Source organism: Populus nigra, chromosome 4 (genome assembly GCF_951802175.1).
Source record: "Populus nigra chromosome 4, ddPopNigr1.1, whole genome shotgun sequence".
Classification (NCBI taxonomy): domain Eukaryota; kingdom Viridiplantae; phylum Streptophyta; class Magnoliopsida; order Malpighiales; family Salicaceae; genus Populus; species Populus nigra.
In genome coordinates this window covers 5,583,219-5,604,460 of record NC_084855.1, presented here as the reverse complement: position 1 = coordinate 5,604,460, position 21,242 = coordinate 5,583,219, and the positions used below count along the sequence as shown (strand labels likewise).

The following is a 21,242-nucleotide window of genomic DNA, read 5'->3' as shown; positions in this document are numbered from 1 at the left end:
TTATTCAGTACAGGTAGAAAACTTGTTCATCTCTTCCATGAGTCGATTGTTTTTCTTCTCAAGGTTTCGATAATTCTTACACTGTGAAGAATTGTAATGCACAAAAGACATAAAAACAAAAACAGAAGTAAAAACAACACAGACGTAGTAAATAACGACCGAAGCCCTGCTCTGGACTTTTGGCAATGGCAACCCAACACAATGGAGCAGCATATAGCATCTTTCCACCAGCAGGGGGCGGAGGGAGGGTGTTCCAAAAACAACAAAATCACATGAAAACCCAAATTTATTTATAAAAAGAATTAAATCAAACGCTTATTGAAAGCCGGGAACTAGATACTGATTTATAAACCTATCATGATCTCTGCTTATAATCATGAAATCTCAAAAGAGGCCATATATACACCATGTCTGGATTATTTTAAGGGAGTGACAATAAAAGAAAACATTTGACTGAGAGTATATCTCCTGATCACCGCTTAATTATATGCTCTTTTCAATGATAATGGAAGTAAATGATGAAAGAGAGAATTAAGAACCCTATATATTCCCAAACAACAATCGTGGTCGAGAAGCATTACACGCGAGAATCTCCATTCAGAGGTGGCCTTTTAAAGAGACATGTTTATCATAAACAAATATTATTTCTTAATCATGAAGCTTTATTTGCATGCTACTATATAAGCCATGGAGGGTTTGATGCAAGAGAAAGCATAGCAACTGATCATCAGGAATCCCTTCCTATATCTCCCTCGTAAATCCTTCTTCCCGCATGTGCTTGCTCTTACTGTGAGCACTTACAGCACATATATATCCAGCTGATATAGAAAAGCTTTCGGAGGCAGCTGAGAGTGCCAGAAATTGACAGAAGGGAGGATATGACGGTAAGAGCAATTAACTCGAATTAATCTTTATGCATGATGATCGTCTTTCATGTCGTGTTTCATTTATAATCCCAGGTGCGGCTTGTTTTTTTTTATGACAGCTGACAGTGGCCTAGCACATTCTGTGTGATGCCCTTCGCGAATTTGGACAAAAATTAAGCTGCTGTTATTTAATTTAATCTTATTACATGTCAATATTTTGTGCAAGAATTTCTTTCAAACATTATTTGTTTCAACTACATTAAGATCCTCACATGGTCACCCCATATAAATTAAGTAGATATTATCTATAATTTGCAACCAAAGCCATGCCCGGTGCTGACAAGCAATGGTGATGGTGGCTAAAGTAGGGAATCTCTCTTTTAAACACGAAGTGGCACAGTAACTCTTTTGATTGCAGCTTTACAAAAAAAAAAAAAAAGTTCCCGCAAGGGGACAAGAGACACCCTTGTAAAATAACACAAGAGACAAATACGTAATTCCTTGATTCATGCGTTAAAATAATCTAATATCACACTCAAATCCCAAGCGGCTCAAGAATATTTTCAATATTTTCATTGCCCAGCCCAACTGCTTTAACTGTCTTTATCTAACTACAGTGAATGTATGGAGCTTGATTGAAATCCAGAAGGCAAAAAAAAATAAAAATTACAAGTAGTCTAAGATAAAGAATTAATAGCTTGAATTTGGTTTTTGAGTCAAAGTATTGGGATAAGGAGACTTCAAAACCACGTGCCTCTGCAACATTTATGTTTTTTTTTTCCTGGGCTGCCTCGTGCCTCTTATAAATACCCACCACTCCATGCCTTTCTTGGTATCCCTGAAATTAACTCGCTCTTTTCTCTAGCTAATAAGAGCAGTTCCTCTGTCTGATACATAGCACACTCTCTTTGTCTCTCCCTCTCGAAGCACCTATAAAAACTAGGCGCCAAACCAAACTGGGTTTTCTTAGGAGGTGTGTGATTGTGTCTCTGTGTCGGTCTGAGACTAATTCCACACTTGAAACCGGACTTGGATCGATCAAGGAGGGAGCCCCGTCACTTTCTTTCGACACTTCTTTCTTCTTGCTTTGATGTTACTGTATTCAGTGCACAGACTCTCGTATAGTTCAAGTCATTAGAGATTCTTTTATAGCATAACTCACACAATTATTGGTATCTTTTGTTAACAAAGATGGGTGAGAACACATCCGCAAAGAACCAACTCCCTCACCAGGTTTTCAGCGTCTCAATTGACACCAATCCACAGAGTGGCTCCAAGTGGTTTGATGATGATGGCCGCCCCAAACGAACTGGTAACTTCACTCTTCTTTATTTAATATTCTGGACAACTCTGAAAGAAGAAGACAAAATATTAGCCATGTGGTCGTGTTTTTTATCCTGAGTCTTTCTTTTGTTGTTTCTTTAAACAGGAACTGTGTGGACTGCAAGTGCTCACATCATAACAGCTGTTATTGGGTCCGGAGTTCTCTCCTTGGCTTGGGCTATTGGTCAGCTTGGATGGATTGCTGGGCCAGCTGTGATGCTTTTGTTCTCGCTTGTCACTTACTATACTTCTATTCTGCTCTCTGCCTGCTACCGCTCTGGTGATCCTGTCAATGGCAAGAGGAACTACACCTACATGGATGCTGTTCGGGCCAACCTTGGTAAATTTACTAACACGTGTATTATTAATTAGATTATAGTGGTTAATTTTAAGCGTTCTAATTGTTTTACGCGGTAATTTTTAATTTTCACAGGTGGAGGAAAGGTCAAAATATGTGGATTTGTGCAGTATGTGAACCTTTTTGGTGTTGCCATTGGCTACACAATTGCATCTTCTATAAGCATGATGTAAGTTTCAGTTCAACCAAGAATTTGTAACTAACTTTGCTTTCTTCTTCTTGTTATTGCTGGTCTCATTGGTTCTTGTCTTTTGACTACAGGGCAATAAAGAGGTCTAATTGCTTCCACCAGAGTGCTGGAAAAGATCCATGCCACATGAATGCCTATCCATATATGATAGCTTTTGGCATAGCTGAGATACTTTTGTCTCAGATTCCTGGATTTGATCAGCTACACTGGCTCTCTTTTGTCGCTGCAGTCATGTCCTTCACTTATTCGTCAATTGGTCTAGGACTCGGCATTGGTAAAGTTGTAGAAAATAAAAGAGTCATGGGAAGTCTCACTGGAATAAGCATTGGCACTGTGACACAGACCCAAAAGATATGGAGGAGCTTTCAAGCACTTGGTGACATCGCTTTTGCCTATTCTTACTCCATGATCCTCGTTGAAATTCAGGTATATGAGCTAAATATATTTTCTCTCATTTGTTTTATGCTTTGCCAATTAAACTGACTAATTGTTCGGTCCATTTCATGACAGGACACAGTCAAAGCCCCACCTACAGAAGCCAAGACGATGAAGAAAGCAACTCTAATAAGTGTTGCAGTCACAACCCTTTTCTACATGTTCTGTGGTTGCTTTGGATATGCTGCTTTTGGAGACCTATCCCCTGGCAACCTCCTCACTGGATTTGGCTTTTACAATCCATATTGGCTACTTGACATTGCCAATGCTGCTATTGTAATCCACCTTGTAGGTGCATACCAAGTTTACTGCCAACCCCTCTTTGCCTTTGTTGAAAAAGAAGCAGCCCGAAGATTCCCAGATAGTGACTTCGTTACCAAAGATATCAAAATCTCAATCCCTGGTCTCGGTCCATACAATCTCAACCTCTTCAGAATGATTTGGAGGACACTCTTTGTGGTTACAACCACTGTGATTTCAATGCTCCTTCCCTTCTTTAACGACATAGTTGGCCTCCTTGGGGCTTTGGGATTTTGGCCATTGACCGTTTACTTCCCTGTTGAGATGTATATTTCACAGAAGAAGATATCAAAATGGAGCACAAGATGGCTTTGCCTCCAAATCCTAAGTGTTGCTTGCCTGATTATTACCATAGCTGCTGCTGCTGGTTCTATTGCTGGAGTTCTTGATGATGTCAAGACTATCAAGCCCTTCCAGACCAGTTATTAGATTATCTGAATTTCATCAGTATCACCATTGATGAACACATATCTCAAGAAAGACAAGCAACCAACCTAGTAATCTAGGATTTTAGTCCCTTTTCATGTTCATATAATTCCCGAGGTGATGATCATGTTAATTGATCGTCTTATTTCAATGTAATTTTCTGGTTTATCTGAACAGTATAAAAAAAAAAGGTGGGGGCCATGCATGTAATGTAAGTGTACTGTAAACATGTGTCCCTGATTATCTATCCTCCCAGCACTGTAACTTTTCAATGCCAACTGAAAGAATTTCTGCAAAGGGTTCCCCCTCTCACTTACTAGTTAATTCAACTCCCCTATGATATGGAGTGCTCACTTACTAGTTCATTCAATTCCCCTGTGATATGGAGTGCTCACTTACTAGTTAATCAATTCCTTTTTCTTTGTTTCATCAATTAATACCTAGTATTTGCCTGTTAGTCTACTGGTTTGAACGGTTGAACCTAAATTCAACCCTAGATTTGAATACTTGTTCCAGCAGTTCAAATCAGCATATGGCATCTCAAGATGGGAAATGGTATTTTTATTTTTACTCGTCATTTTTCCTGCTTGAATAGAAAAGCATAAATGGGCATCTTAATTTTACACCATTGAAAGTGCATACAGTGACAAAAAGGAGAAAAATTAAATAATCTTGACAATCCAGTTCATGCTGTGGAACCAAGGCTGATCATATTCAATCTGACAGAAAGTTGTACATGTACAGGTCATGAGAGCACGGTCAAGTGATTTTACGGTGGATAGATCGATCAACTTCGACAGCATTAAGTACAAGCTCTGTGATCTTTTTTATGGGGAAACAATATGGTTCTTTGTTTGAACTATAGCAACAGTGAAAAAGTTCAACTTTTTGGCCCAAATTCCTTGGCTAATAAAGGCGTTAGACACAAAAAATTCCATAAAAAATAAAATATATATAAAAAAAGGAATGTTGGTAGAGAACCCTGTATTGACACAAAAGGTCATGGTGGAGAGGGAAAGCAATGGCAACATGTCGAATTAACTTGGTCTTTCCTTTCATGAAAGCAATGGTTTCCTAAAATCGCACTGTGAGACATGTAGACTCGGAAGAAGTCCAAAAAAGTGCTTGCGATAGTGGGATTGAAACAGGTGAAAAGAAAAGGCAATGGGAATTTAGATTTTTCTGTATTGTTCTGTATAATTTCAATATCATCTTTGCTTGTTTTATTTTTATCGCTCCTTAAATCAAGAAAATATTTTACTCTCCTAGCTAGCAAGCTTTTGAAGATTTTCCTCGCTCATAGAATAGCATGTGAGAACTATTTTGCCGAAACACTTTTGCGAGTCCAGTTTAGCATTTGAAAATTGAAAGGAGAAAAACAAAAGGTGGACCATCTGCACAAGCTCCTATTGACTACAATGTTATATTTATATTGTCACCTTTCCCAGGAAATGAAATTATGCTATAGAGGGTAACGAACCGTGAAATCTCTGGTATTTTAGAGTCATATCCTTATCAAACGGGATCTTTAGAAGTCAAATATACAAAGTTACAAACTTTAGACTTCAATGACGATGCATGTTACAGTGTTCTTCCTGTAACATTTAAAATCACTAAAGGTGGTGGGCAAGGCGGCCGCAGCCGCCGGATTGTCCCTCCTGAGTGGTAGGGCCTAATCTTCCGCCGGCGAAGATTATTCTCACTGAACTTTTCTCAAGGTCTAATTTGATGTGCTCTTAGTGGGTTGGTGTTGTGAATCTTACCATGTCCTGTCATTTTGCCCTTCCTGCTTCGTTAATATATAACATAAAAAAGCAGTCCTTTCTTTTCCTCTTTCATGGTAATCACTGTCTGATACTGGAGAGAATTGGAGAAGATTCTCCGAGGAATGAGGAGAATTCAAGTTCTTTCTCTAAGCTTTGGTGGGAGTTGAAATTGGAAAGTGTAATAATTAATTGCAAAATGAGATGATTCAGTGGAGCCATATGATCATCAAGTTAATTCAATTTATTTTTCTTTATTCTTGAAGTCAATGAGTGCAGTGTAATTAAGCAAGAGGTAAATGGAGTATTCAGTTGAATTTATTGATGTTTCAATGAATCTACATAAGACCAAAGTGACGGTTGTGGTGTGACCAAGTGGTGAAGCAATTAGCGATACTCGAGTAGCATCTCATGTTGTCTGTTTTGGGCTTGCCAATCCCAGCCGAGGATGAAGTTGCGGGTCCAAGAAACAATGATGAACTGTCAAGCCTTGAATTTTCTTCTTTGGGCTATGTCGGAGAAACCTGTGGATATCTTGAAATGTCAAAATGCAAATTCCCCACTTATACATTGCGGTTGATTTTTTTATAATCAATAACGCCGGAAGGAAAGGTGATGGAGTAGGTTTGGATGCTTTTTATTCGGTAGCGTGATAGTAATTATTTTTTAAATAATTTTTTGTATTGAAATATATGTTAATGATATTTTTTTATTTTTTTAAAATTATTTTTGACATTAGTATATCAAAACGATTTAAAACATACTATTCATATTAAATTTTAGCAAAAAAAATTAATTTTTTTTAAAAACATGGTGCAACAGACACATTCTTAGTTTAGAAACAGTAATGGGCATTCACGATTCCCTTTTATATATATATATATTGGCTATCAAGTATTTATTGAATTTTAGGTATTTATTATCTAACTATTATTTATTATTTAACAATGAATAAGATATTTATATGTATTAAATGATAAGATTCTAAATATATATTTTGGGTTAGGTTTAGATCAGGTTTAGCAGTATTCATACTCTTCCTATTATTCATTAAATAAAATAACTATTAAAAAAAAACTCATCTAATATCTTTCAGATTCTGATTAAATTTACTTCGAATTTTTTGTACCTTTCTTAAGAAATAGAAAGAAAGACTTTTTTTTGGGACTAGACTGAATAGGCTTTGAGTCTGTTTGAAATTGTGATTCCTAATATGGTTTAAAGTGTTTTTTGCTTAGAAATGCATCAAAATAATAATTTTTATTTTAAAAAAATTATTTTTTTATATCAACACATCAAAATGATCTAAAAATATTAAAAAAAAATAAAAAAAATAAAAATTTAAAAGAACACAATTTGCACCGTGTTCCCAAACATGGTTGGGACCGTTTGAAAACGCGATCTAATCCACGTTTCTAAAAAAATTAAATTTAAATTTTTGTTTAAAATTATTTTTTTATGCTTTCGAATATTTTGATGTATTAGTTTTAAAAATAATTTTAAAAAAATAAAAAAATTATTTTAACATATTTTTAAATAAAAAACATACTTTGTAATCACAATTCTAATCAGACCCTTTAGGTTTGAACACAGGTAATAGTCGTGGTCTCCTAACGGCCATAGGACCATGTCCACCCAAGGCCTTCACTTGTAGCGAGCATGGAGCCGATGATTTGATGTGGTTTCTACTCATCAAGTCGGCCCAATAATCCATAGTTGAATCAAACTATGGGATCTAAAATCCATCAAGCATGGCCCATGGTATAAAAAAACATATTTACTCGCAGGCCCTTAATCCTATTGGCAAGCAGCGCCTCTAATCTGGTGGAAGTGGTGGAAATTGGAATGGACTAATCTGCCTTCTCCACCTTCCCTGTAAAATTCATGCGTGATCATTTTTCAACGAGTGTTTGATGATGTTCATCTTCAAATTTAATTCGGATGTTCAATGCTTACAATAGTAATATGATTTTACAAAATTAACGTGAAAAGAAAATGTTTGATGTGAAATCTTATCAAAAGCAACTATATAAAAAAATTGAGTATTTAATAAGGTGAGATTTTTAATGGACAACCCGTAGTAATTAAATATTGTTTTACGACGAAATAAAAGAGATAAAGATAGTTGGAATTGATATAATTGTGTTTAGTAATAGTGTATAAGATACATTGATTCTTGTCTCAACTGTTTCCATCTCCTCAAATGTTATCTTTAAGGATTTTATTCAGCTAGGAAACTATGGAACATTCTTGGATGAATGACCAGCTAAAACCATAAATATTCAAACAATCACTAGGAACCTTCTATATAAACAAATGAAGATCATCACCAGTTAATGATCGATTATGGCAATCTCCCAGCAATTTTGATCCCACCTCATAAGCAAGGCAAGCTTCAGCTGTTGCCCATTTGACCATATCTTCTGCACACATATTGCTGCAGGTAAGAGGATCATACCTTGTGATCTTCCTATGCCTGACAAAGTCCAGTCCCAACACATCCTTTGTCAGCTTCTCCCAATTGTACCTGCTGAAATCTTTCATGGAAAAGCTTTCTTGGCCGCTTCTCGCAACTCGACTCTCCTAGTCGTAATCAGCAAACCCTCATTCTCCTCTTCAAGTTTCTTCACTACTCCTTCAATACCAACGCCAGCAACAATGGTCCGTTTATCGTATAGGAAGACATTTGAGAACGGGTCCCTTGTAGGCATGAAAACCATAAAGAAGGCAGTGACTTCCCACACAGTTGTAAAATCTTACAAGCGATAAATAAAGCATCGGGGATATGAAGTGATGTACAAGGCCACATTATGATTTTGATTTCGAATCTAGTGCCACAACGAAAGAAATACATTTAATATGATTGGAAAAATACATGAAATTGCAAGAAAAACTGGATATAGATGCTACCTTCTTGTTTATAGTATCTGCAGCTGGCAAAGCCGATGCTGCGACAAGCATTGAGACCAGCAGCAACGCCCTGCCTATTGTGCTTGCCGTATATTTTTTTAACCTCCTGAACCCACTTCTTGACTTCGAGATCATCTGAACTTTGCATGGTAGTTAAGAAATATTTGTTTCCGATATTAACATCAACATCGTTTTCATACGTTTTGGCAGTGATCTCCATGGCTAGGTTCTTGATCTCTGACTTTGAAAGGGTTAGATACATATATTTAAACCCCTTATTTGAAACCATGTAGGTGTAGGATTACGCATCCACCTAGAATTCAAGCCTGAAGTGAAACAAGGATTAGAAGTTTTTACCATTCTTCCGAAAATCTGGTGATTTCAATTCGGTCCAGCAATTATAAATTCTTTTGTAACTTCAATTTTATCCATTTTATCCCTAATTCTATTTGTGTTGGTACAGTCAAAAGAACACGTCATCGTTACCAAATGATTTAGCGGCCACTTGTCCGATGCTAATTGGTAATCATTTTGTATTATTACACACTCACTTATGCTCAAAAAACAGATAAAACCATACCTAAAAAAAGAGGTGATGTTGAATATCAGCGAAAGCTGAAAAAATCAGATTTTGAAACTCAAGAATCATTAATTTATTGCGCCTGCAAAATGCACAGCAAAACAACCACCTCTCTGATTGTTCAATGGATTAAATTCACGGGCTCATGGAATATCATTATTACAATAAAGAATAAAAAATTGCCAGAGAATCTCAACATCAATGCAATTGGCAAATGGTTGTTGAACTTTTCCTGCAGAAGGGTTCTATAAATTTTGTAAAACCTGATGTTTCTAGAAGAAGCGTTAATTTACACCATCATACACAATAGCAGTGATCTTGAACGAGCATCTCTCAGCTATGAGCCTCAGGATTCATGCTGCAACGGGGGTATTGTACCTAAAAAGTTTAGAACGGCACAGCAGGGCACACGCATCATTTACCTCGAAATTGAAGTCCAATAACTGCCAAATGGTATAAGCCCAAATATTCAGAGGATGAGTCATCAAAGGCATTTAAGAGAGTTCCTCCTTGCTGAACTTGTTCCAAGCTTCCTGTTTAATGGGAGAAAAAAATTGGAAAAAAAGAACACAAAATTGAAAAAACTTGGAAGCTGGATGTGGCAAAGTAAATGTAGCTTTTAAACCACGGTTGAAAAATAAATAAGAAAAGAATCCAACATCCAATAATGAAGATACCTAATATCAACACTTGGAAATTCATACCGTACCTTGAGGGTATCAAAAACCTTCTCAGCAATATATTTTTGTTGGATGGTAGCACCTTTCTGTTGCACCTTATCAGGATGGACGCATAAGGTTGCCTTTCTATAGACTTTTTTCACTGAGGTAGAGGTGATCAAATCTGTCAGTGAAACTGGTTCCCAGTCACAATCAGGCCAAAGCACCTGCTCATCATTCCGCATATAAAGAAAAATATGTTGGTAATTACTCATGCTTAATTATACTAAGCAGAAAGGGAATTCTTGAACATTTAATGATATCTTCAAGACATGGGAATGGCACTTCATTTTCCTTCGAACTACAACCCAACACTTCAAGCAGCCTCTTAAACAGAGAGCACAGCAAACACACAAGTTGTAGAATCCAATGATGCTGCCAGTGGCCCTTCTAAGTGCAAAATTTTTTCCTTGTATAGTAGATGAGTGATCGATAGTATGGTGGGTTGTGAAAAGGCTTGGACTTTACACTATTAGAACAGTGCCTATAAAGCTACCACAAAAACAGATATGCAAAGGGTTTGGTGGTGGGGGGCACCATCATCAGATTAAAACTCTAATAACTCTGTTAACTTCACCATCATAGATACCCAGGCATAAGATTATTGAACAGAATATATCAACATATTGATGATTCATAGCATTCATTCTCAGCAGATAAGGCAGTTGTGATCATCAATCCAGAAGCTCTCTTCAATAATTGGTTCCAAATTCTCCTTAAGATGTAAGAGCACAGTTTGGTAGGAACATAACTGTGTAATGGTCTATATTTAAATTCTAAAAACTCTTCAATTTGGAAGACTAACAGCAATTCAGAAATAAAAAGCAACAAATTTGGAAAAAAAATAACATAGAGGTGATATTTTATTGCATACTAAAATGCAAAAAGATACTTAAAAAGGCAACAGATCTGAAAGGATAAAAAAATAGATGTGATCTTGCATGCTAAAATGTGGAAAGATACTTTAAAAAGGCCATTCAAAAACTCACGTATTGCAATGATGATAGCAGTGCACGCATATTGCCTTCTTTGCCTGCTGCCCAGTGCTTTATTTGAACATCCATTTTGTCAGCTATCCTCTGCAAATTAAGATCAGATATCACCACATATTACTCAAAGTTGAGGTTGCAATGCAAGGAAAAAAATAAAATATTAGAAGATATAAAAAGTGTGAGCAACAAGCCATCCACCCCATCAATCCAGCCCCGTAAAGAGACAGCAAGAAAGTAACTGATAGACACGCTTATTTATATAACCAAATGCTGCTTCACATCAACATATAGACTCAGTTCCTTTCAACTCATCTTTGACCCCAAAAGTAGCACCACAAGCATTCATGCATCACACATATGGTACAAAAAAAAACAACCAATAATCTGTAGAGTCAACACACAAAAATCCAACTAAATCCATTGCAAGTCTAGGGCACAACTGTAAATTACTTACACGCCTCTCCTCTTGCTCATGCAAAGTTTGACGGTCGCGCTGGTTCATATCAGCAACTGCTTGTTCCTGTAGATACAACAATCCAGATTTGTAAAATCATCTCTTATGATGACAAATACAAATTCAATCCGCATAGTAACAACTATTCAATTTCACTCAGTCAACTAGGAACATCAGCTATGTGCTTTAGATGATAAAGGAATGAGCTGCGGCTATGACTCAATAGCCAGCAATCATTATTACTCAATGCTGGCAAGATAAAGTAACTCTTGATGCACAAGATGTACGGCATGAAGTAACTCAGAGTGTGAGATACTGGCAAGAATCAGAGATGAACAAATCACTTCTTTCAACTGCTACTCAAGGAGTTTTGTACAAAAAGGTTATCAATTAATGATTATTGGAATGGTATTCATCAGGCAGAAGAGCTGATACATAAATATTATCAGGTCAGCTTTTGCAACTTTGTAATCCTTTTCTGTTCTTGTTTCATACATAAACTAATTTCTTTTCACCTTCTATATAAACAAGTGTGCAGCATCTTAATATAATCCAAGAGAAAAGAATAAATTCATCCAGTCAATAGCATAATCCTAATCACATTTGATAAACGAGTGAGAAAATGGTTTGAAGTAAGACACACAATACGATCCCGGGTCCTCTGGTGACGATCCCATCTGGCTCTCCTTCTTTCTTCACTTTCCCCGTCAACTTCCTCAAATTCTCCAGATAACATGGCATCTTTGGCAGAGTAAAAGCCATCAATATTAGATAAACAACAATGCACCAGACGATAATTTCTACTGCTACCAATGAAAGCCAATTTCAACAATAAATTACCTCCAAATATTGAAGAAAGGTCACCAATTACATTTTTTGCAGAAGTCTTCCTTATGCCAGGTGAGGAAGTAGAAGATTTTTTAGTGGGGAATTCAGGCTTTCCTTTTGCATTTATCTTTGCATCAAATAGAGGGTCCTAACAAGGGCATCTGGAGTCAAATAAAAACAAGCTGCTGGTGTTACAGAAACCATTTACTCTTGTATCAAAGGTTCTTACCGGAACTTCATGCCTTGACTTTGGCACACTGCTGGAACGAGAACCCCTGCTGAAAAATAACTCTAGATCATCTGCACTTTCCTTTACTTCCCTGGCATGATGACCATTAGATCCACTATGAGCATTAGTTTGCATCCTACCCATAGCAAAGTCCTCCAGTTCATCTATGGCAAAAACATCCGAACTCTTTCCTGCATCATGGAGCATCATAACACTATTAAGATTACGAGAAGAACAAATGACTTAAGGAGGCAGAACAATCCTTACCTGTCTTCAAAACTTGCCCTGGTTTTGGAGGGGGTCTCAATGGCGGGGAACGATTTGACAAAACAGTAGATTCTGCTCTTCCAGAATGATTAAACTTACCAAATTCCTCCAGTGGGTCTGTGGACAATTTTGTTTTGGTTGAAGTTTGTTCAAGTACTACAAAAGGGTCTTCTGTTGAGGTGAATGCTGGTGTGGTTGTTCTTATATTTTCTCTGCAAAAAAAATATGGTGACAAGAACAAAGCATCAAAATTGCACGTCCATGGCCATGCCCCATTACATCATACAGAAAATGGGGTCAAACTGAATAGGTCCAAAACAGATTTGTAAATCACTCAATTAGGAGAAATATGCTGTCTCAATTAGGAGAAACACTTTGAGCTATCATCCTGTCTCAAGTTTTAGGCCATCAAACTACCATCTCATCATTTTCTTGTTATGTCATCATTTTCTTGTTATGTGTGGCAGGTAAACAAAATAGGCGCATCAAAGGTACATTGAACTGCACATGGAGAAAAGCACGAGATGGGAGCTGAACATTGTGGATAATACCCCCATAAGGTACAAGTACAATGAGGTTAGATCCTCCATCTATTTCAATAATCATACATAAAACACGATATTTATCACAGTATGCAAATAATTTCCTAGATAAACAAACCAAGAGCAGTAAATAAATAAAGCATTGACATTTAGTTAAAAATAAATAAATAAAGAACAATTAAGCAAGTAATCAATGAAACCATCAAATTTCCTGGGGAAAAAAAAACACATACTCTTTACTTGATGATTTGCTGGAACCAAATCCGGGTATCAAATCATCATAACCAACAGATCCATTCCGGCTCGGAGGCTTCAATTTTGTACCAAAACCCCCCAACAAGTCATCAACCGGTGCTCTTTGCTTGGCGACCTTTGAGGAAGAAGAGGTAAACGCCCCAAAAATATCATCATCATCATCATCATTATTAACTGTTGAACTAGAAACATTTAACCCACCAAATATATCATCATAAAAAGACGATTTCGCATTCGAATTTTTAGTACTTGAAAACACAGAATCATAATCGAAACCAAACCCAGTGCTAGTTTGTTTTGAATTCTTTTGAAAACCGCCAAAAATGTCAAAATCATCACCAAAATTCTGGGATTTCGAATTGCTACGGAGTGTTTCGTGATCATCCATGAAAGACCCATTAAAGGAATGGGAATTATAGGTTGATTTAGAAGAATATGGGGAGGTTTTCGGGTTTGACGAAGCGAAATTTGGTATTTGGGTATTATTGGATCCTCTCGATGCCGCCATTGGTGCTGATTTCCCTTGCGGTTTTAACCCAAAACGTTCTGTCAATACACCAAACTCGTCCATTTTCTAAAAAAAAAAACAAAACAAAAATGAGCTACAAATAAGAAGGATTCTTTCTAATCAATTCTGAGAAATGAGTTTTTTGATCCGCAAAAATAATATAAAAAACTGATAAAATTGGAGTGGACTTGAAGCAAAAGAATGGGCGATCTTGGAAACGGTAGAATTTGGTTTTATTTGCCTTTTTTTCAAAGAAAAGAAAAGAACTAAAGAGTGAATTCAGGTATTAGATGGTGTAGACAAAATGGCGGGAGTTGGATGTTAAGGAAAAATAGAAAGGACAGAATTTTCTGGGATTTGTAAGAGAAATTTTAGATTTCAGGGGACTTTCTGTATCTCTCTCTCTAACATTTCTATGTCTCTGTTTACATGTCTGTTTGTTTGTGCTTGTGAAATAAGACCAGGCCAGGCCAGGCGGTGCGTGGAAATGTGGAAGCAAGTCTCCTACGACTACGAGTGGTGGGTCATGTTACGTACATCTGGATCTACTCTACATTACACCTCGAACCTCCTCCTTAATTTTTTACTCGTATTTCCTTCCTTTTCTTTTTCCTCCTCCTCCTCCTCCTCTAAGCAAATCATGCATGATTTTCTCTACCAGCTCGCCGCTATCATATCATTTTCTAGTTATTTAAACCGCGAGTTTCGCTTCGAGCTATATTAAAAAAAAATTAATATGCAGATTTTTTTAATGTGTTTTTTTTTAAAAAAAGAATTATACTTATAAGTAATAAATTGATAATTATATGTATAAATAACTGAAAAAAATAATTAATGATAACTAAAAATAAATATAAATCAACTTGTGTAATATGAGATATTAATAAGATTATGTTTACTAATTTTTTTTATTAAAATTATTTTTTATTCAATTAAATAATAATAAAAATAGATATGAATACAATAAAAGTAAAAAAAATATTATGGTTGCGCATATTAAAAATATTATCTAAAAATAAATTTTATATATGTAAAACATAAAAAATATTATAAATGAATCACAATAACTTCTTCAAAAATTAAATATATAAAAAATATTTTTTAAAAAAAATCTATTCAAAAAAGACTAAATAAGAAAATTAAAAATCACTTAAATAATTATTTTAAAAAATGCATATTGAAAAGGTATAAATTAAAATAAAAACAAAAATTATATATAAAAAAAACAGTGTGTTAATAAACATAAAGTTCGTCTTGCACTAGTTAGGAATTATTTAACGATAAATACTAAGAATCACCCGATTAACTTTACCGAATAAACATTGTTTTATGTGTTTTTATAACTGCCATTTACTCCGAGTTTAAACATTTCTCAATCACCTTATTAACTTTACTCGTTTGCATATGTGATAAAATTGATTTTTTTATTAATTTTTTTAGTATTTTTTAGTCGTTTTGATATACTAAGATAATAAATGAATTTTAAAAAATAAAAAAATATATATATTAATAAATTTTTAAGTAAAAGATACTTTGAAGAACAACTTTAATAATACTCTTAAACAAATACTAAGAACTCGTTTATTTTTTGTTTTAAAAATATTTTTAAAAAAATTTAAAAATATATATTTTTTGTTTGTTTTAAATTAATTTTTTTAGTATTTTTATATTTTTTTATATATACCACATGAAAAATAAATTTTAAAAATTAAAAAATATTTTAATATATTTTTAAATAAAGAATATTTTTAAAAATTATCAACCGCTAAACTATCAATCATATTCTAAACAAAAAGGAAATTCCCACCGTGAATCATTACCGTTTTGATGATTCGGCAAAGGCAAAATCATATGCTCTGTGGCACCGACAATCTGAAAAGGGCAGCCCGACTTTTAGCTTAATTTGTCCCTCGTTTTTTTTTATCAAGTTCCCAATCTATATAAATAATTCTAATTTATCCTTGTACTTTAGTTTATTCTAAAAATCTTCCATTCCAGTCGATATCCTCAAAAACAATTACCATGTGGTGCTATGTTGTTTTTCCATTCTTATATCTTTTAATAAATCAAATTGTGTGGAAGCTTCACACGTGACGGACTTTTTAGTCGATTTAGATGAGAATGCTTGATAGAATGATAGATTGAAGAACGATTCCAACATCAGGGTTAAATTGTAAGAAAATTAATCTTGCAGGGACAAGTTGAAGATTTGAGTTAAAATACAAGGACTGGACCAGATTCTCCCTTGATTTGACGTGATTTTTTATTAAAAAATAAAATAAAATAATAATGATAGTGATGGAAGGGTGGCAATGAAACTTCATAATTGCGAGTCTGTTGACAGCTCACTGTCTTCAATTTTAAAAACTTGGATGGTGAGATGAAATGAAAAGAAAAGAAGCCACAAGCCAGGGATGGCCCTCAGGTGCCAACCAACCTGAATAGATCTTCCACTGTTGTTTCCAGCAATGCTAAAAAGCCTTTTTTGTTGTTTTTTTTTAAATTGATTTTTAATTTTTTATTTACTTTAAATTAATTTTTTGATATATTTAAATTGTTTTAATACGTTGATATCAAAAATAATTTTTAATATTACATTTACAAATACTTTAAAAAATAACTTTAACGTTTCTATAGTTAGCAATGGACTTTTGGAGGAGACCCCAGAACAAAAGGAAAAAAAAAAACCCAGCAACGTGCAGTTGAACTCCGGTCACTTGACTTGAATTGGATATTACGAGTTGAATTTTGCAACAATTGAGAGAAATGCAACGTCTCTAGATACCTAATTGCAATAATTTTCTACCAAACACCAAGTATTTTCAAGGCATTGGCGATTGTATTTGGGTCTAAGAAGGGGAGGGGGCTGATGGAGGATTTTATTAGACGCTTGAAATCAAATCAAATTAAATTAATAAGGGACAGAATTATGAATAGTTTTAGCACAGAGAGTCTCAATGGAATTGTTGGCTTGCAGCTGTCAGCTTCGATTTTAAAAGGATCCATATGGCGGGGCAACCATTCAACACCACCAGTACCAGCGCACCTTAAGCTGTCAAGCCCGACCGAAACGTCGGCCCGGCTAAGAATATCGTTCTGGATGCGCCCAAGGTCTTGCTTCCTTCATTGTGGCATCAAACCTCCCATTTATCACCGTGACATTAAGTTTGTTTTTCGTAATTTGGTGGAAGTTCTTTTTGCTTTTTAGTTAGTATAGTGAAATTATTTAATTACTTTTAAAAAAATTAACCTAGATTTATGAGATTAAGGCTTTTTTAAAAAAAACTAATATTTTTTCAATATTTATTTATTTTTAAATTTTAATTTCCTTTAATTTTTTTAATTTTTCATATTTGGTCACAATTTTTTTAATTGATATTTATCTTGTTTGGGATGATTTTTAAAATTGAATGATTTTTTTTACAATTCCATCCTTCTTTATTTTTTTCTAAGTGATTTGATCCTTATTCTTTTTTTTTTCTATTGCAATTCTTATTGCTTTGGATTTTTTAAAAAAAATTATCCTCCAACATTAAATAAATTGAAAATCAAGCTCCCTAGTTGAACTCGAGTCTATAATTTTATAGGTTATGAATCTAGATGATTAACCATGGTCTAAAAGGTTCAACCGAGTTTGTTTTTTTTTTCTTTTTAAGCTAATGTTTTTTTAGTTTCATCATTCAGCAACTATTTATTTTTTATTTTTTTATCTCTATTATTTAATTGAACCCAAGGTCAATTTAGACTTGGTCAAGGCTTGGTGTGAATAAGAATAAGAGAAGAAAAAAAAGAGAGACAGATTGTCCAACCAAATTAACTTACTATGGTCGTATTCATTGCCTGGGTCATCAATTTCATGGGATAGCATGGGTCAATACAGTGTGACACCATCTTTTCATTTCACTCCTTGGATTTTTTTGTGATTTAATTCTTTGACAGTCCACTATTTCACATTTGAGCGAGGGTTAAACGGGGTTAAAATGATAGAGATATTAATTTTTTCCTTATTCAGAACACAATTTGAATAGGATAACCACTTTGCTCTTGACCTGTTGATACTCCTATAGTTTATTTAATTTTTTTTTTGTCTAAAATGATGTTGTTTTATTAAAAAAAATAAAACAATGTTATCTTGAGATTGATTCAGACTAGACTCCGGGTTGAGTACTACAAGCATGGTCAATGAACATTAACGAAAAACTAGAGGGTGTGGTTGAATCACTGCAGCTAAACCCATAAAACACTATTTATTTTGTGTTTTTTTAAATAGTTTTTTTATATCTCACCTTTTAACAACAAATTCTTTTTCTTTTTTTTGTATTTGGTTTTTATTTTTCAATTTTATCCCTCAATATTATATTGTTTTGGAAATTGCGGTTCATGTATATATATATATATATATATGGTTAGGTTATATACTGGTCTCATGAATTTAGTTTTTTATTCTTAGTTTCAACATTCTACATTAGATATGTTGGAGGTTGGACTTTATATTTTTTTTATTTTTTTTTATGAATTTATCTTGATATTATGCATAGTTCGTGAGTTTAATAGGTTAATTGGGTTGACTCGTGTTATTTTTTTGAGCCACTTTTATAATTGAATTTTTTTTTTAATTTCATCCTTCAATATTGGGTTGATTGAAAAATAAGCTTTGTATTTTTTTCTCGATTGCTTTTCATGAGGTTGTCTTGATCTCATGATTTGAGATTGTATTTTTTATAATTTAACCCTGGTTGACTTTATTTATTTGTTAGGCTTCTTTTTTAATTAGGTTTTGTATTTTTTATGGTATTATCTTGATATTAATTTGTTGTTGGAGTTTTGCAATTTTATATGCTGGCAGTGAACCTTTCAACAGAGGAGACTTGGTCGTATCTTTTGAAAACTATTGTCAACTGATATTTTTATGAAACCTAACAGTTATTGCATGATTACCACAAACCAATTGTTTTTCAATATTATACATTAAGTGAATTGATAGATATAAAGTTTTTATTTCATAAATAGAACATGGTGACAAGAATATGAATGTTACAATAGTTTTTTTTAACAAAACCAGTAGATTGTATTGAGAAGTATACGCGACAAGGTGAGAGAGACCCCATTTAAATTAAGGTGTTTTTGAAATTGATAAATTAATTTTTTTAGTGTTTCATGATGATTTTGATATACTGATGTGAAAATTAAAAAAAAAACTTGAAAAAAATTATTTTGATATTTTTTAAGTGAAAAATACTTTTAAAAAACACTTTATACAACAATACAAAACATATATTAAGGCGGTGTTTATTTTTGCAGTGAAACAACCATATCATGATGAGACATCACCATTCCTGAATCAAGTCTATTTTTTAAAAAAATTAATTTTTTTCCTGCTTCAACTTATTTTTTATGTTCTTTAATTGTTTATGTGTGTAAATATAAAAAATATTAAAAAATATTATTTTAATATATTTTCAAATAAAAACATTTGAAAAACAATTATTATATCAATAAAAAAACACCACTCAAGAATACTTAATTCTCTCTCTCTCTCTCTCTCTCTCTCTCTCTCTAGTTTAACATAGGTGCCCGGGTGAGCTTGCATGTACCTCGACTAATCCCACGGGCCCTGAAGTTAACGACCATGTAAGCCTTCAGTGGCCATTATATGAGCAACCACAGGGCTCGAACCTGAGACCACAGAGAGAGTAAACATCTTGATCCCAAACTCTTATCACTGAACCACCACTCAAGAACACTTAATTCTCTCTCTTTTTAAGTGTTATGGAATAACATAATCATGGAACAATGCTAACTTGAATGAATATAAGAGTAGAGTGAGAAGAATTTTATGATACGTAACTTAATGATAAAAAAATACGAGTATGAAAAAAAACAGCCATATTTAATGATTTTTATGTTATCATTAAAGATTAAAAAAAACAGCCTTTTAAAAAAAATACAAGTATGAAAGAGAAATTCTAAATAAAAATATTTTTATAATTTTTGACGAGTTATGAATTTTATTTTCTTTTTTATTTATATATATATATATATTTTAAAGTGGATCAAATAAGATGCTATCTACTTTATAAACACCATAAAAAAAGTAATGGTTAATCATGTAATGTTAAGTAGAAACGATATTATCACGCGAGTAATCCACTTGGCATAAGCATTCTTAATACCCTTTTACGAGCTTAATTATGAAAGGAGAACATGAAATTATTTAATGTTAAATACCAATTGTATTAGAAATAGGTGGAGTAATTTTAGGGCTGGACTTGTCCTATCCGACGGTCGTGACTTTAGATATGTTTATTTTTAAAGTGTGATTGTATTTATTTTTTAAAATATTTTTTATTTGAAAATATATTAAAATGATATTTTTTATTTTTAAAAAATTATTTTTAATATCAAAATATCTAAAAATATATTAATTTAAAATAAAAAAATTAATTTTTTAAATATTTTTAAAATTTAAAAATAAAAAGAATTCTAATCTTGTCCTTGTATGTCAGGGAAAATTTATTATACTTCATACCGAAACAAAAGACAATAAAAGGCCGGTGAAGGGGTGGCTGGTCCGATCTGGGAATAGTCCCTTCCATTCAAAGGGTTTCCAAGCAAGCCTGTAGAGGCCAGGGAATCAGATTCAAATGATGGACGAAGTCAATGCTTTGTCTTTATCTTCTTTTTGACGAGACAACGGGATTTTTAAGCTTCAAAACCTGCGAGTGGTCTTGGTGGACTGAGTGGGGAGCTAGGTACATTTTGAAGTTCTATCAAGGGTTGTTTGAAAGTTGTGCGCACCCACCCAAACCCAGCAGAGTGATTAGGTCACGTGCAAACCCGGGCCTCAAGTGATGTAATTCGTATTTGGGTTTCGGGCCTCCAGCTGCATTCCATGGCCCATTAGAATTTGGACCTGGACTTTGTTTTGTGTTGTGTCATAAGCTTGGTAGATACATCGACATGTGTTGCGTGCTTTATAGGAAAAAATAAAAAAACAATAATAATCATGATATGGGTTGGAAGCCTCGACGAATTGAAGACGAGTATATGACAAGCAAGCAAGGAATTGAATGCATGCCAGTTTATGTAGTTTGCCTGTATCCTGTGGGGCTAGGTGTTCTCGGTAGTGTGTGATTATTTTTTAAAATATTTTTTATTTAAAAATATATTAAAACATGTCATGGGGAAGCTTACTCTAAATTCAGTATGCAGGAATTATAGTGAGGATAAGGAAGGACAGCTGAAATCAGCCACGCCCAACATCTAAACAATTGGCGAGACTGCCATTTATAGATGA

The 21,242-nt window shown here is 34.0% G+C and overlaps 2 protein-coding genes across 3 annotated transcripts; one reads left to right on the top strand and one right to left on the bottom strand.

The window, feature by feature from the left end:
* The first annotated feature begins 707 nt into the window (after positions 1–707).
* Positions 708–4,195, top strand: LOC133692241 (amino acid permease 3-like). The gene is made up of 6 exons (XM_062113032.1): positions 708–884; positions 2,058–2,178; positions 2,296–2,529; positions 2,623–2,716; positions 2,809–3,163; positions 3,248–4,195. The coding sequence occupies exons 1-6, from the start codon at positions 879–881 to the stop codon at positions 3,899–3,901; spliced, it is 1,464 nt and encodes a 487-aa protein (XP_061969016.1). The 5' UTR covers positions 708–878; the 3' UTR covers positions 3,902–4,195.
* Positions 4,196–9,200: 5,005 nt separating this feature from the next.
* On the bottom strand, positions 9,201–14,568 carry LOC133692240 (auxilin-related protein 1). 2 transcript variants are annotated; one of them, XM_062113030.1, is made up of 9 exons: positions 13,416–14,565; positions 12,641–12,852; positions 12,374–12,564; positions 12,157–12,292; positions 11,960–12,057; positions 11,317–11,382; positions 10,860–10,949; positions 9,861–10,037; positions 9,201–9,684 (listed from the first exon to the last, which is right to left on the bottom strand). In XM_062113030.1, exons 1-9 carry the CDS (start codon positions 14,006–14,008, stop codon positions 9,646–9,648), a joined length of 1,602 nt encoding a protein of 533 aa, XP_061969014.1. In that variant the 5' UTR covers positions 14,009–14,565; the 3' UTR covers positions 9,201–9,645. The 2 variants fall into 2 exon arrangements, with proteins under 2 accessions (XP_061969014.1, XP_061969015.1); XM_062113031.1 differs by lacking the exon at positions 9,201–9,684 and having other exon boundaries at positions 9,861–9,973; positions 13,416–14,568.
* Between the last annotated feature and the right edge of the window lie 6,674 nt (positions 14,569–21,242).

Excerpts from the sequence above, each read along its gene's own strand:
- LOC133692241 (XM_062113032.1), top strand. Across the intron at positions 2,179-2,295 it reads TGGCCGCCCCAAACGAACTG|GAACTGTGTGGACTGCAAGT; the intron begins GTAACTTCACTC and ends TTCTTTAAACAG. Across the intron at positions 3,164-3,247 it reads TGATCCTCGTTGAAATTCAG|GACACAGTCAAAGCCCCACC; the intron begins GTATATGAGCTA and ends ATTTCATGACAG.
- LOC133692240 (XM_062113030.1), bottom strand. The coding sequence starts at position 14,008 with ATGGACGAGTTTGGTGTATTGACAGAACGTTTTGGGTTAAAACCGCAA. Across the intron at positions 12,853-13,415 it reads AGCAAATCATCAAGTAAAGA|AGAAAATATAAGAACAACCA; the intron begins GTATGTGTTTTT and ends TTTTTTTTGCAG. Across the intron at positions 10,038-10,859 it reads TGCTATCATCATTGCAATAC|GTGCTTTGGCCTGATTGTGA; the intron begins GTGAGTTTTTGA and ends AATGATGAGCAG.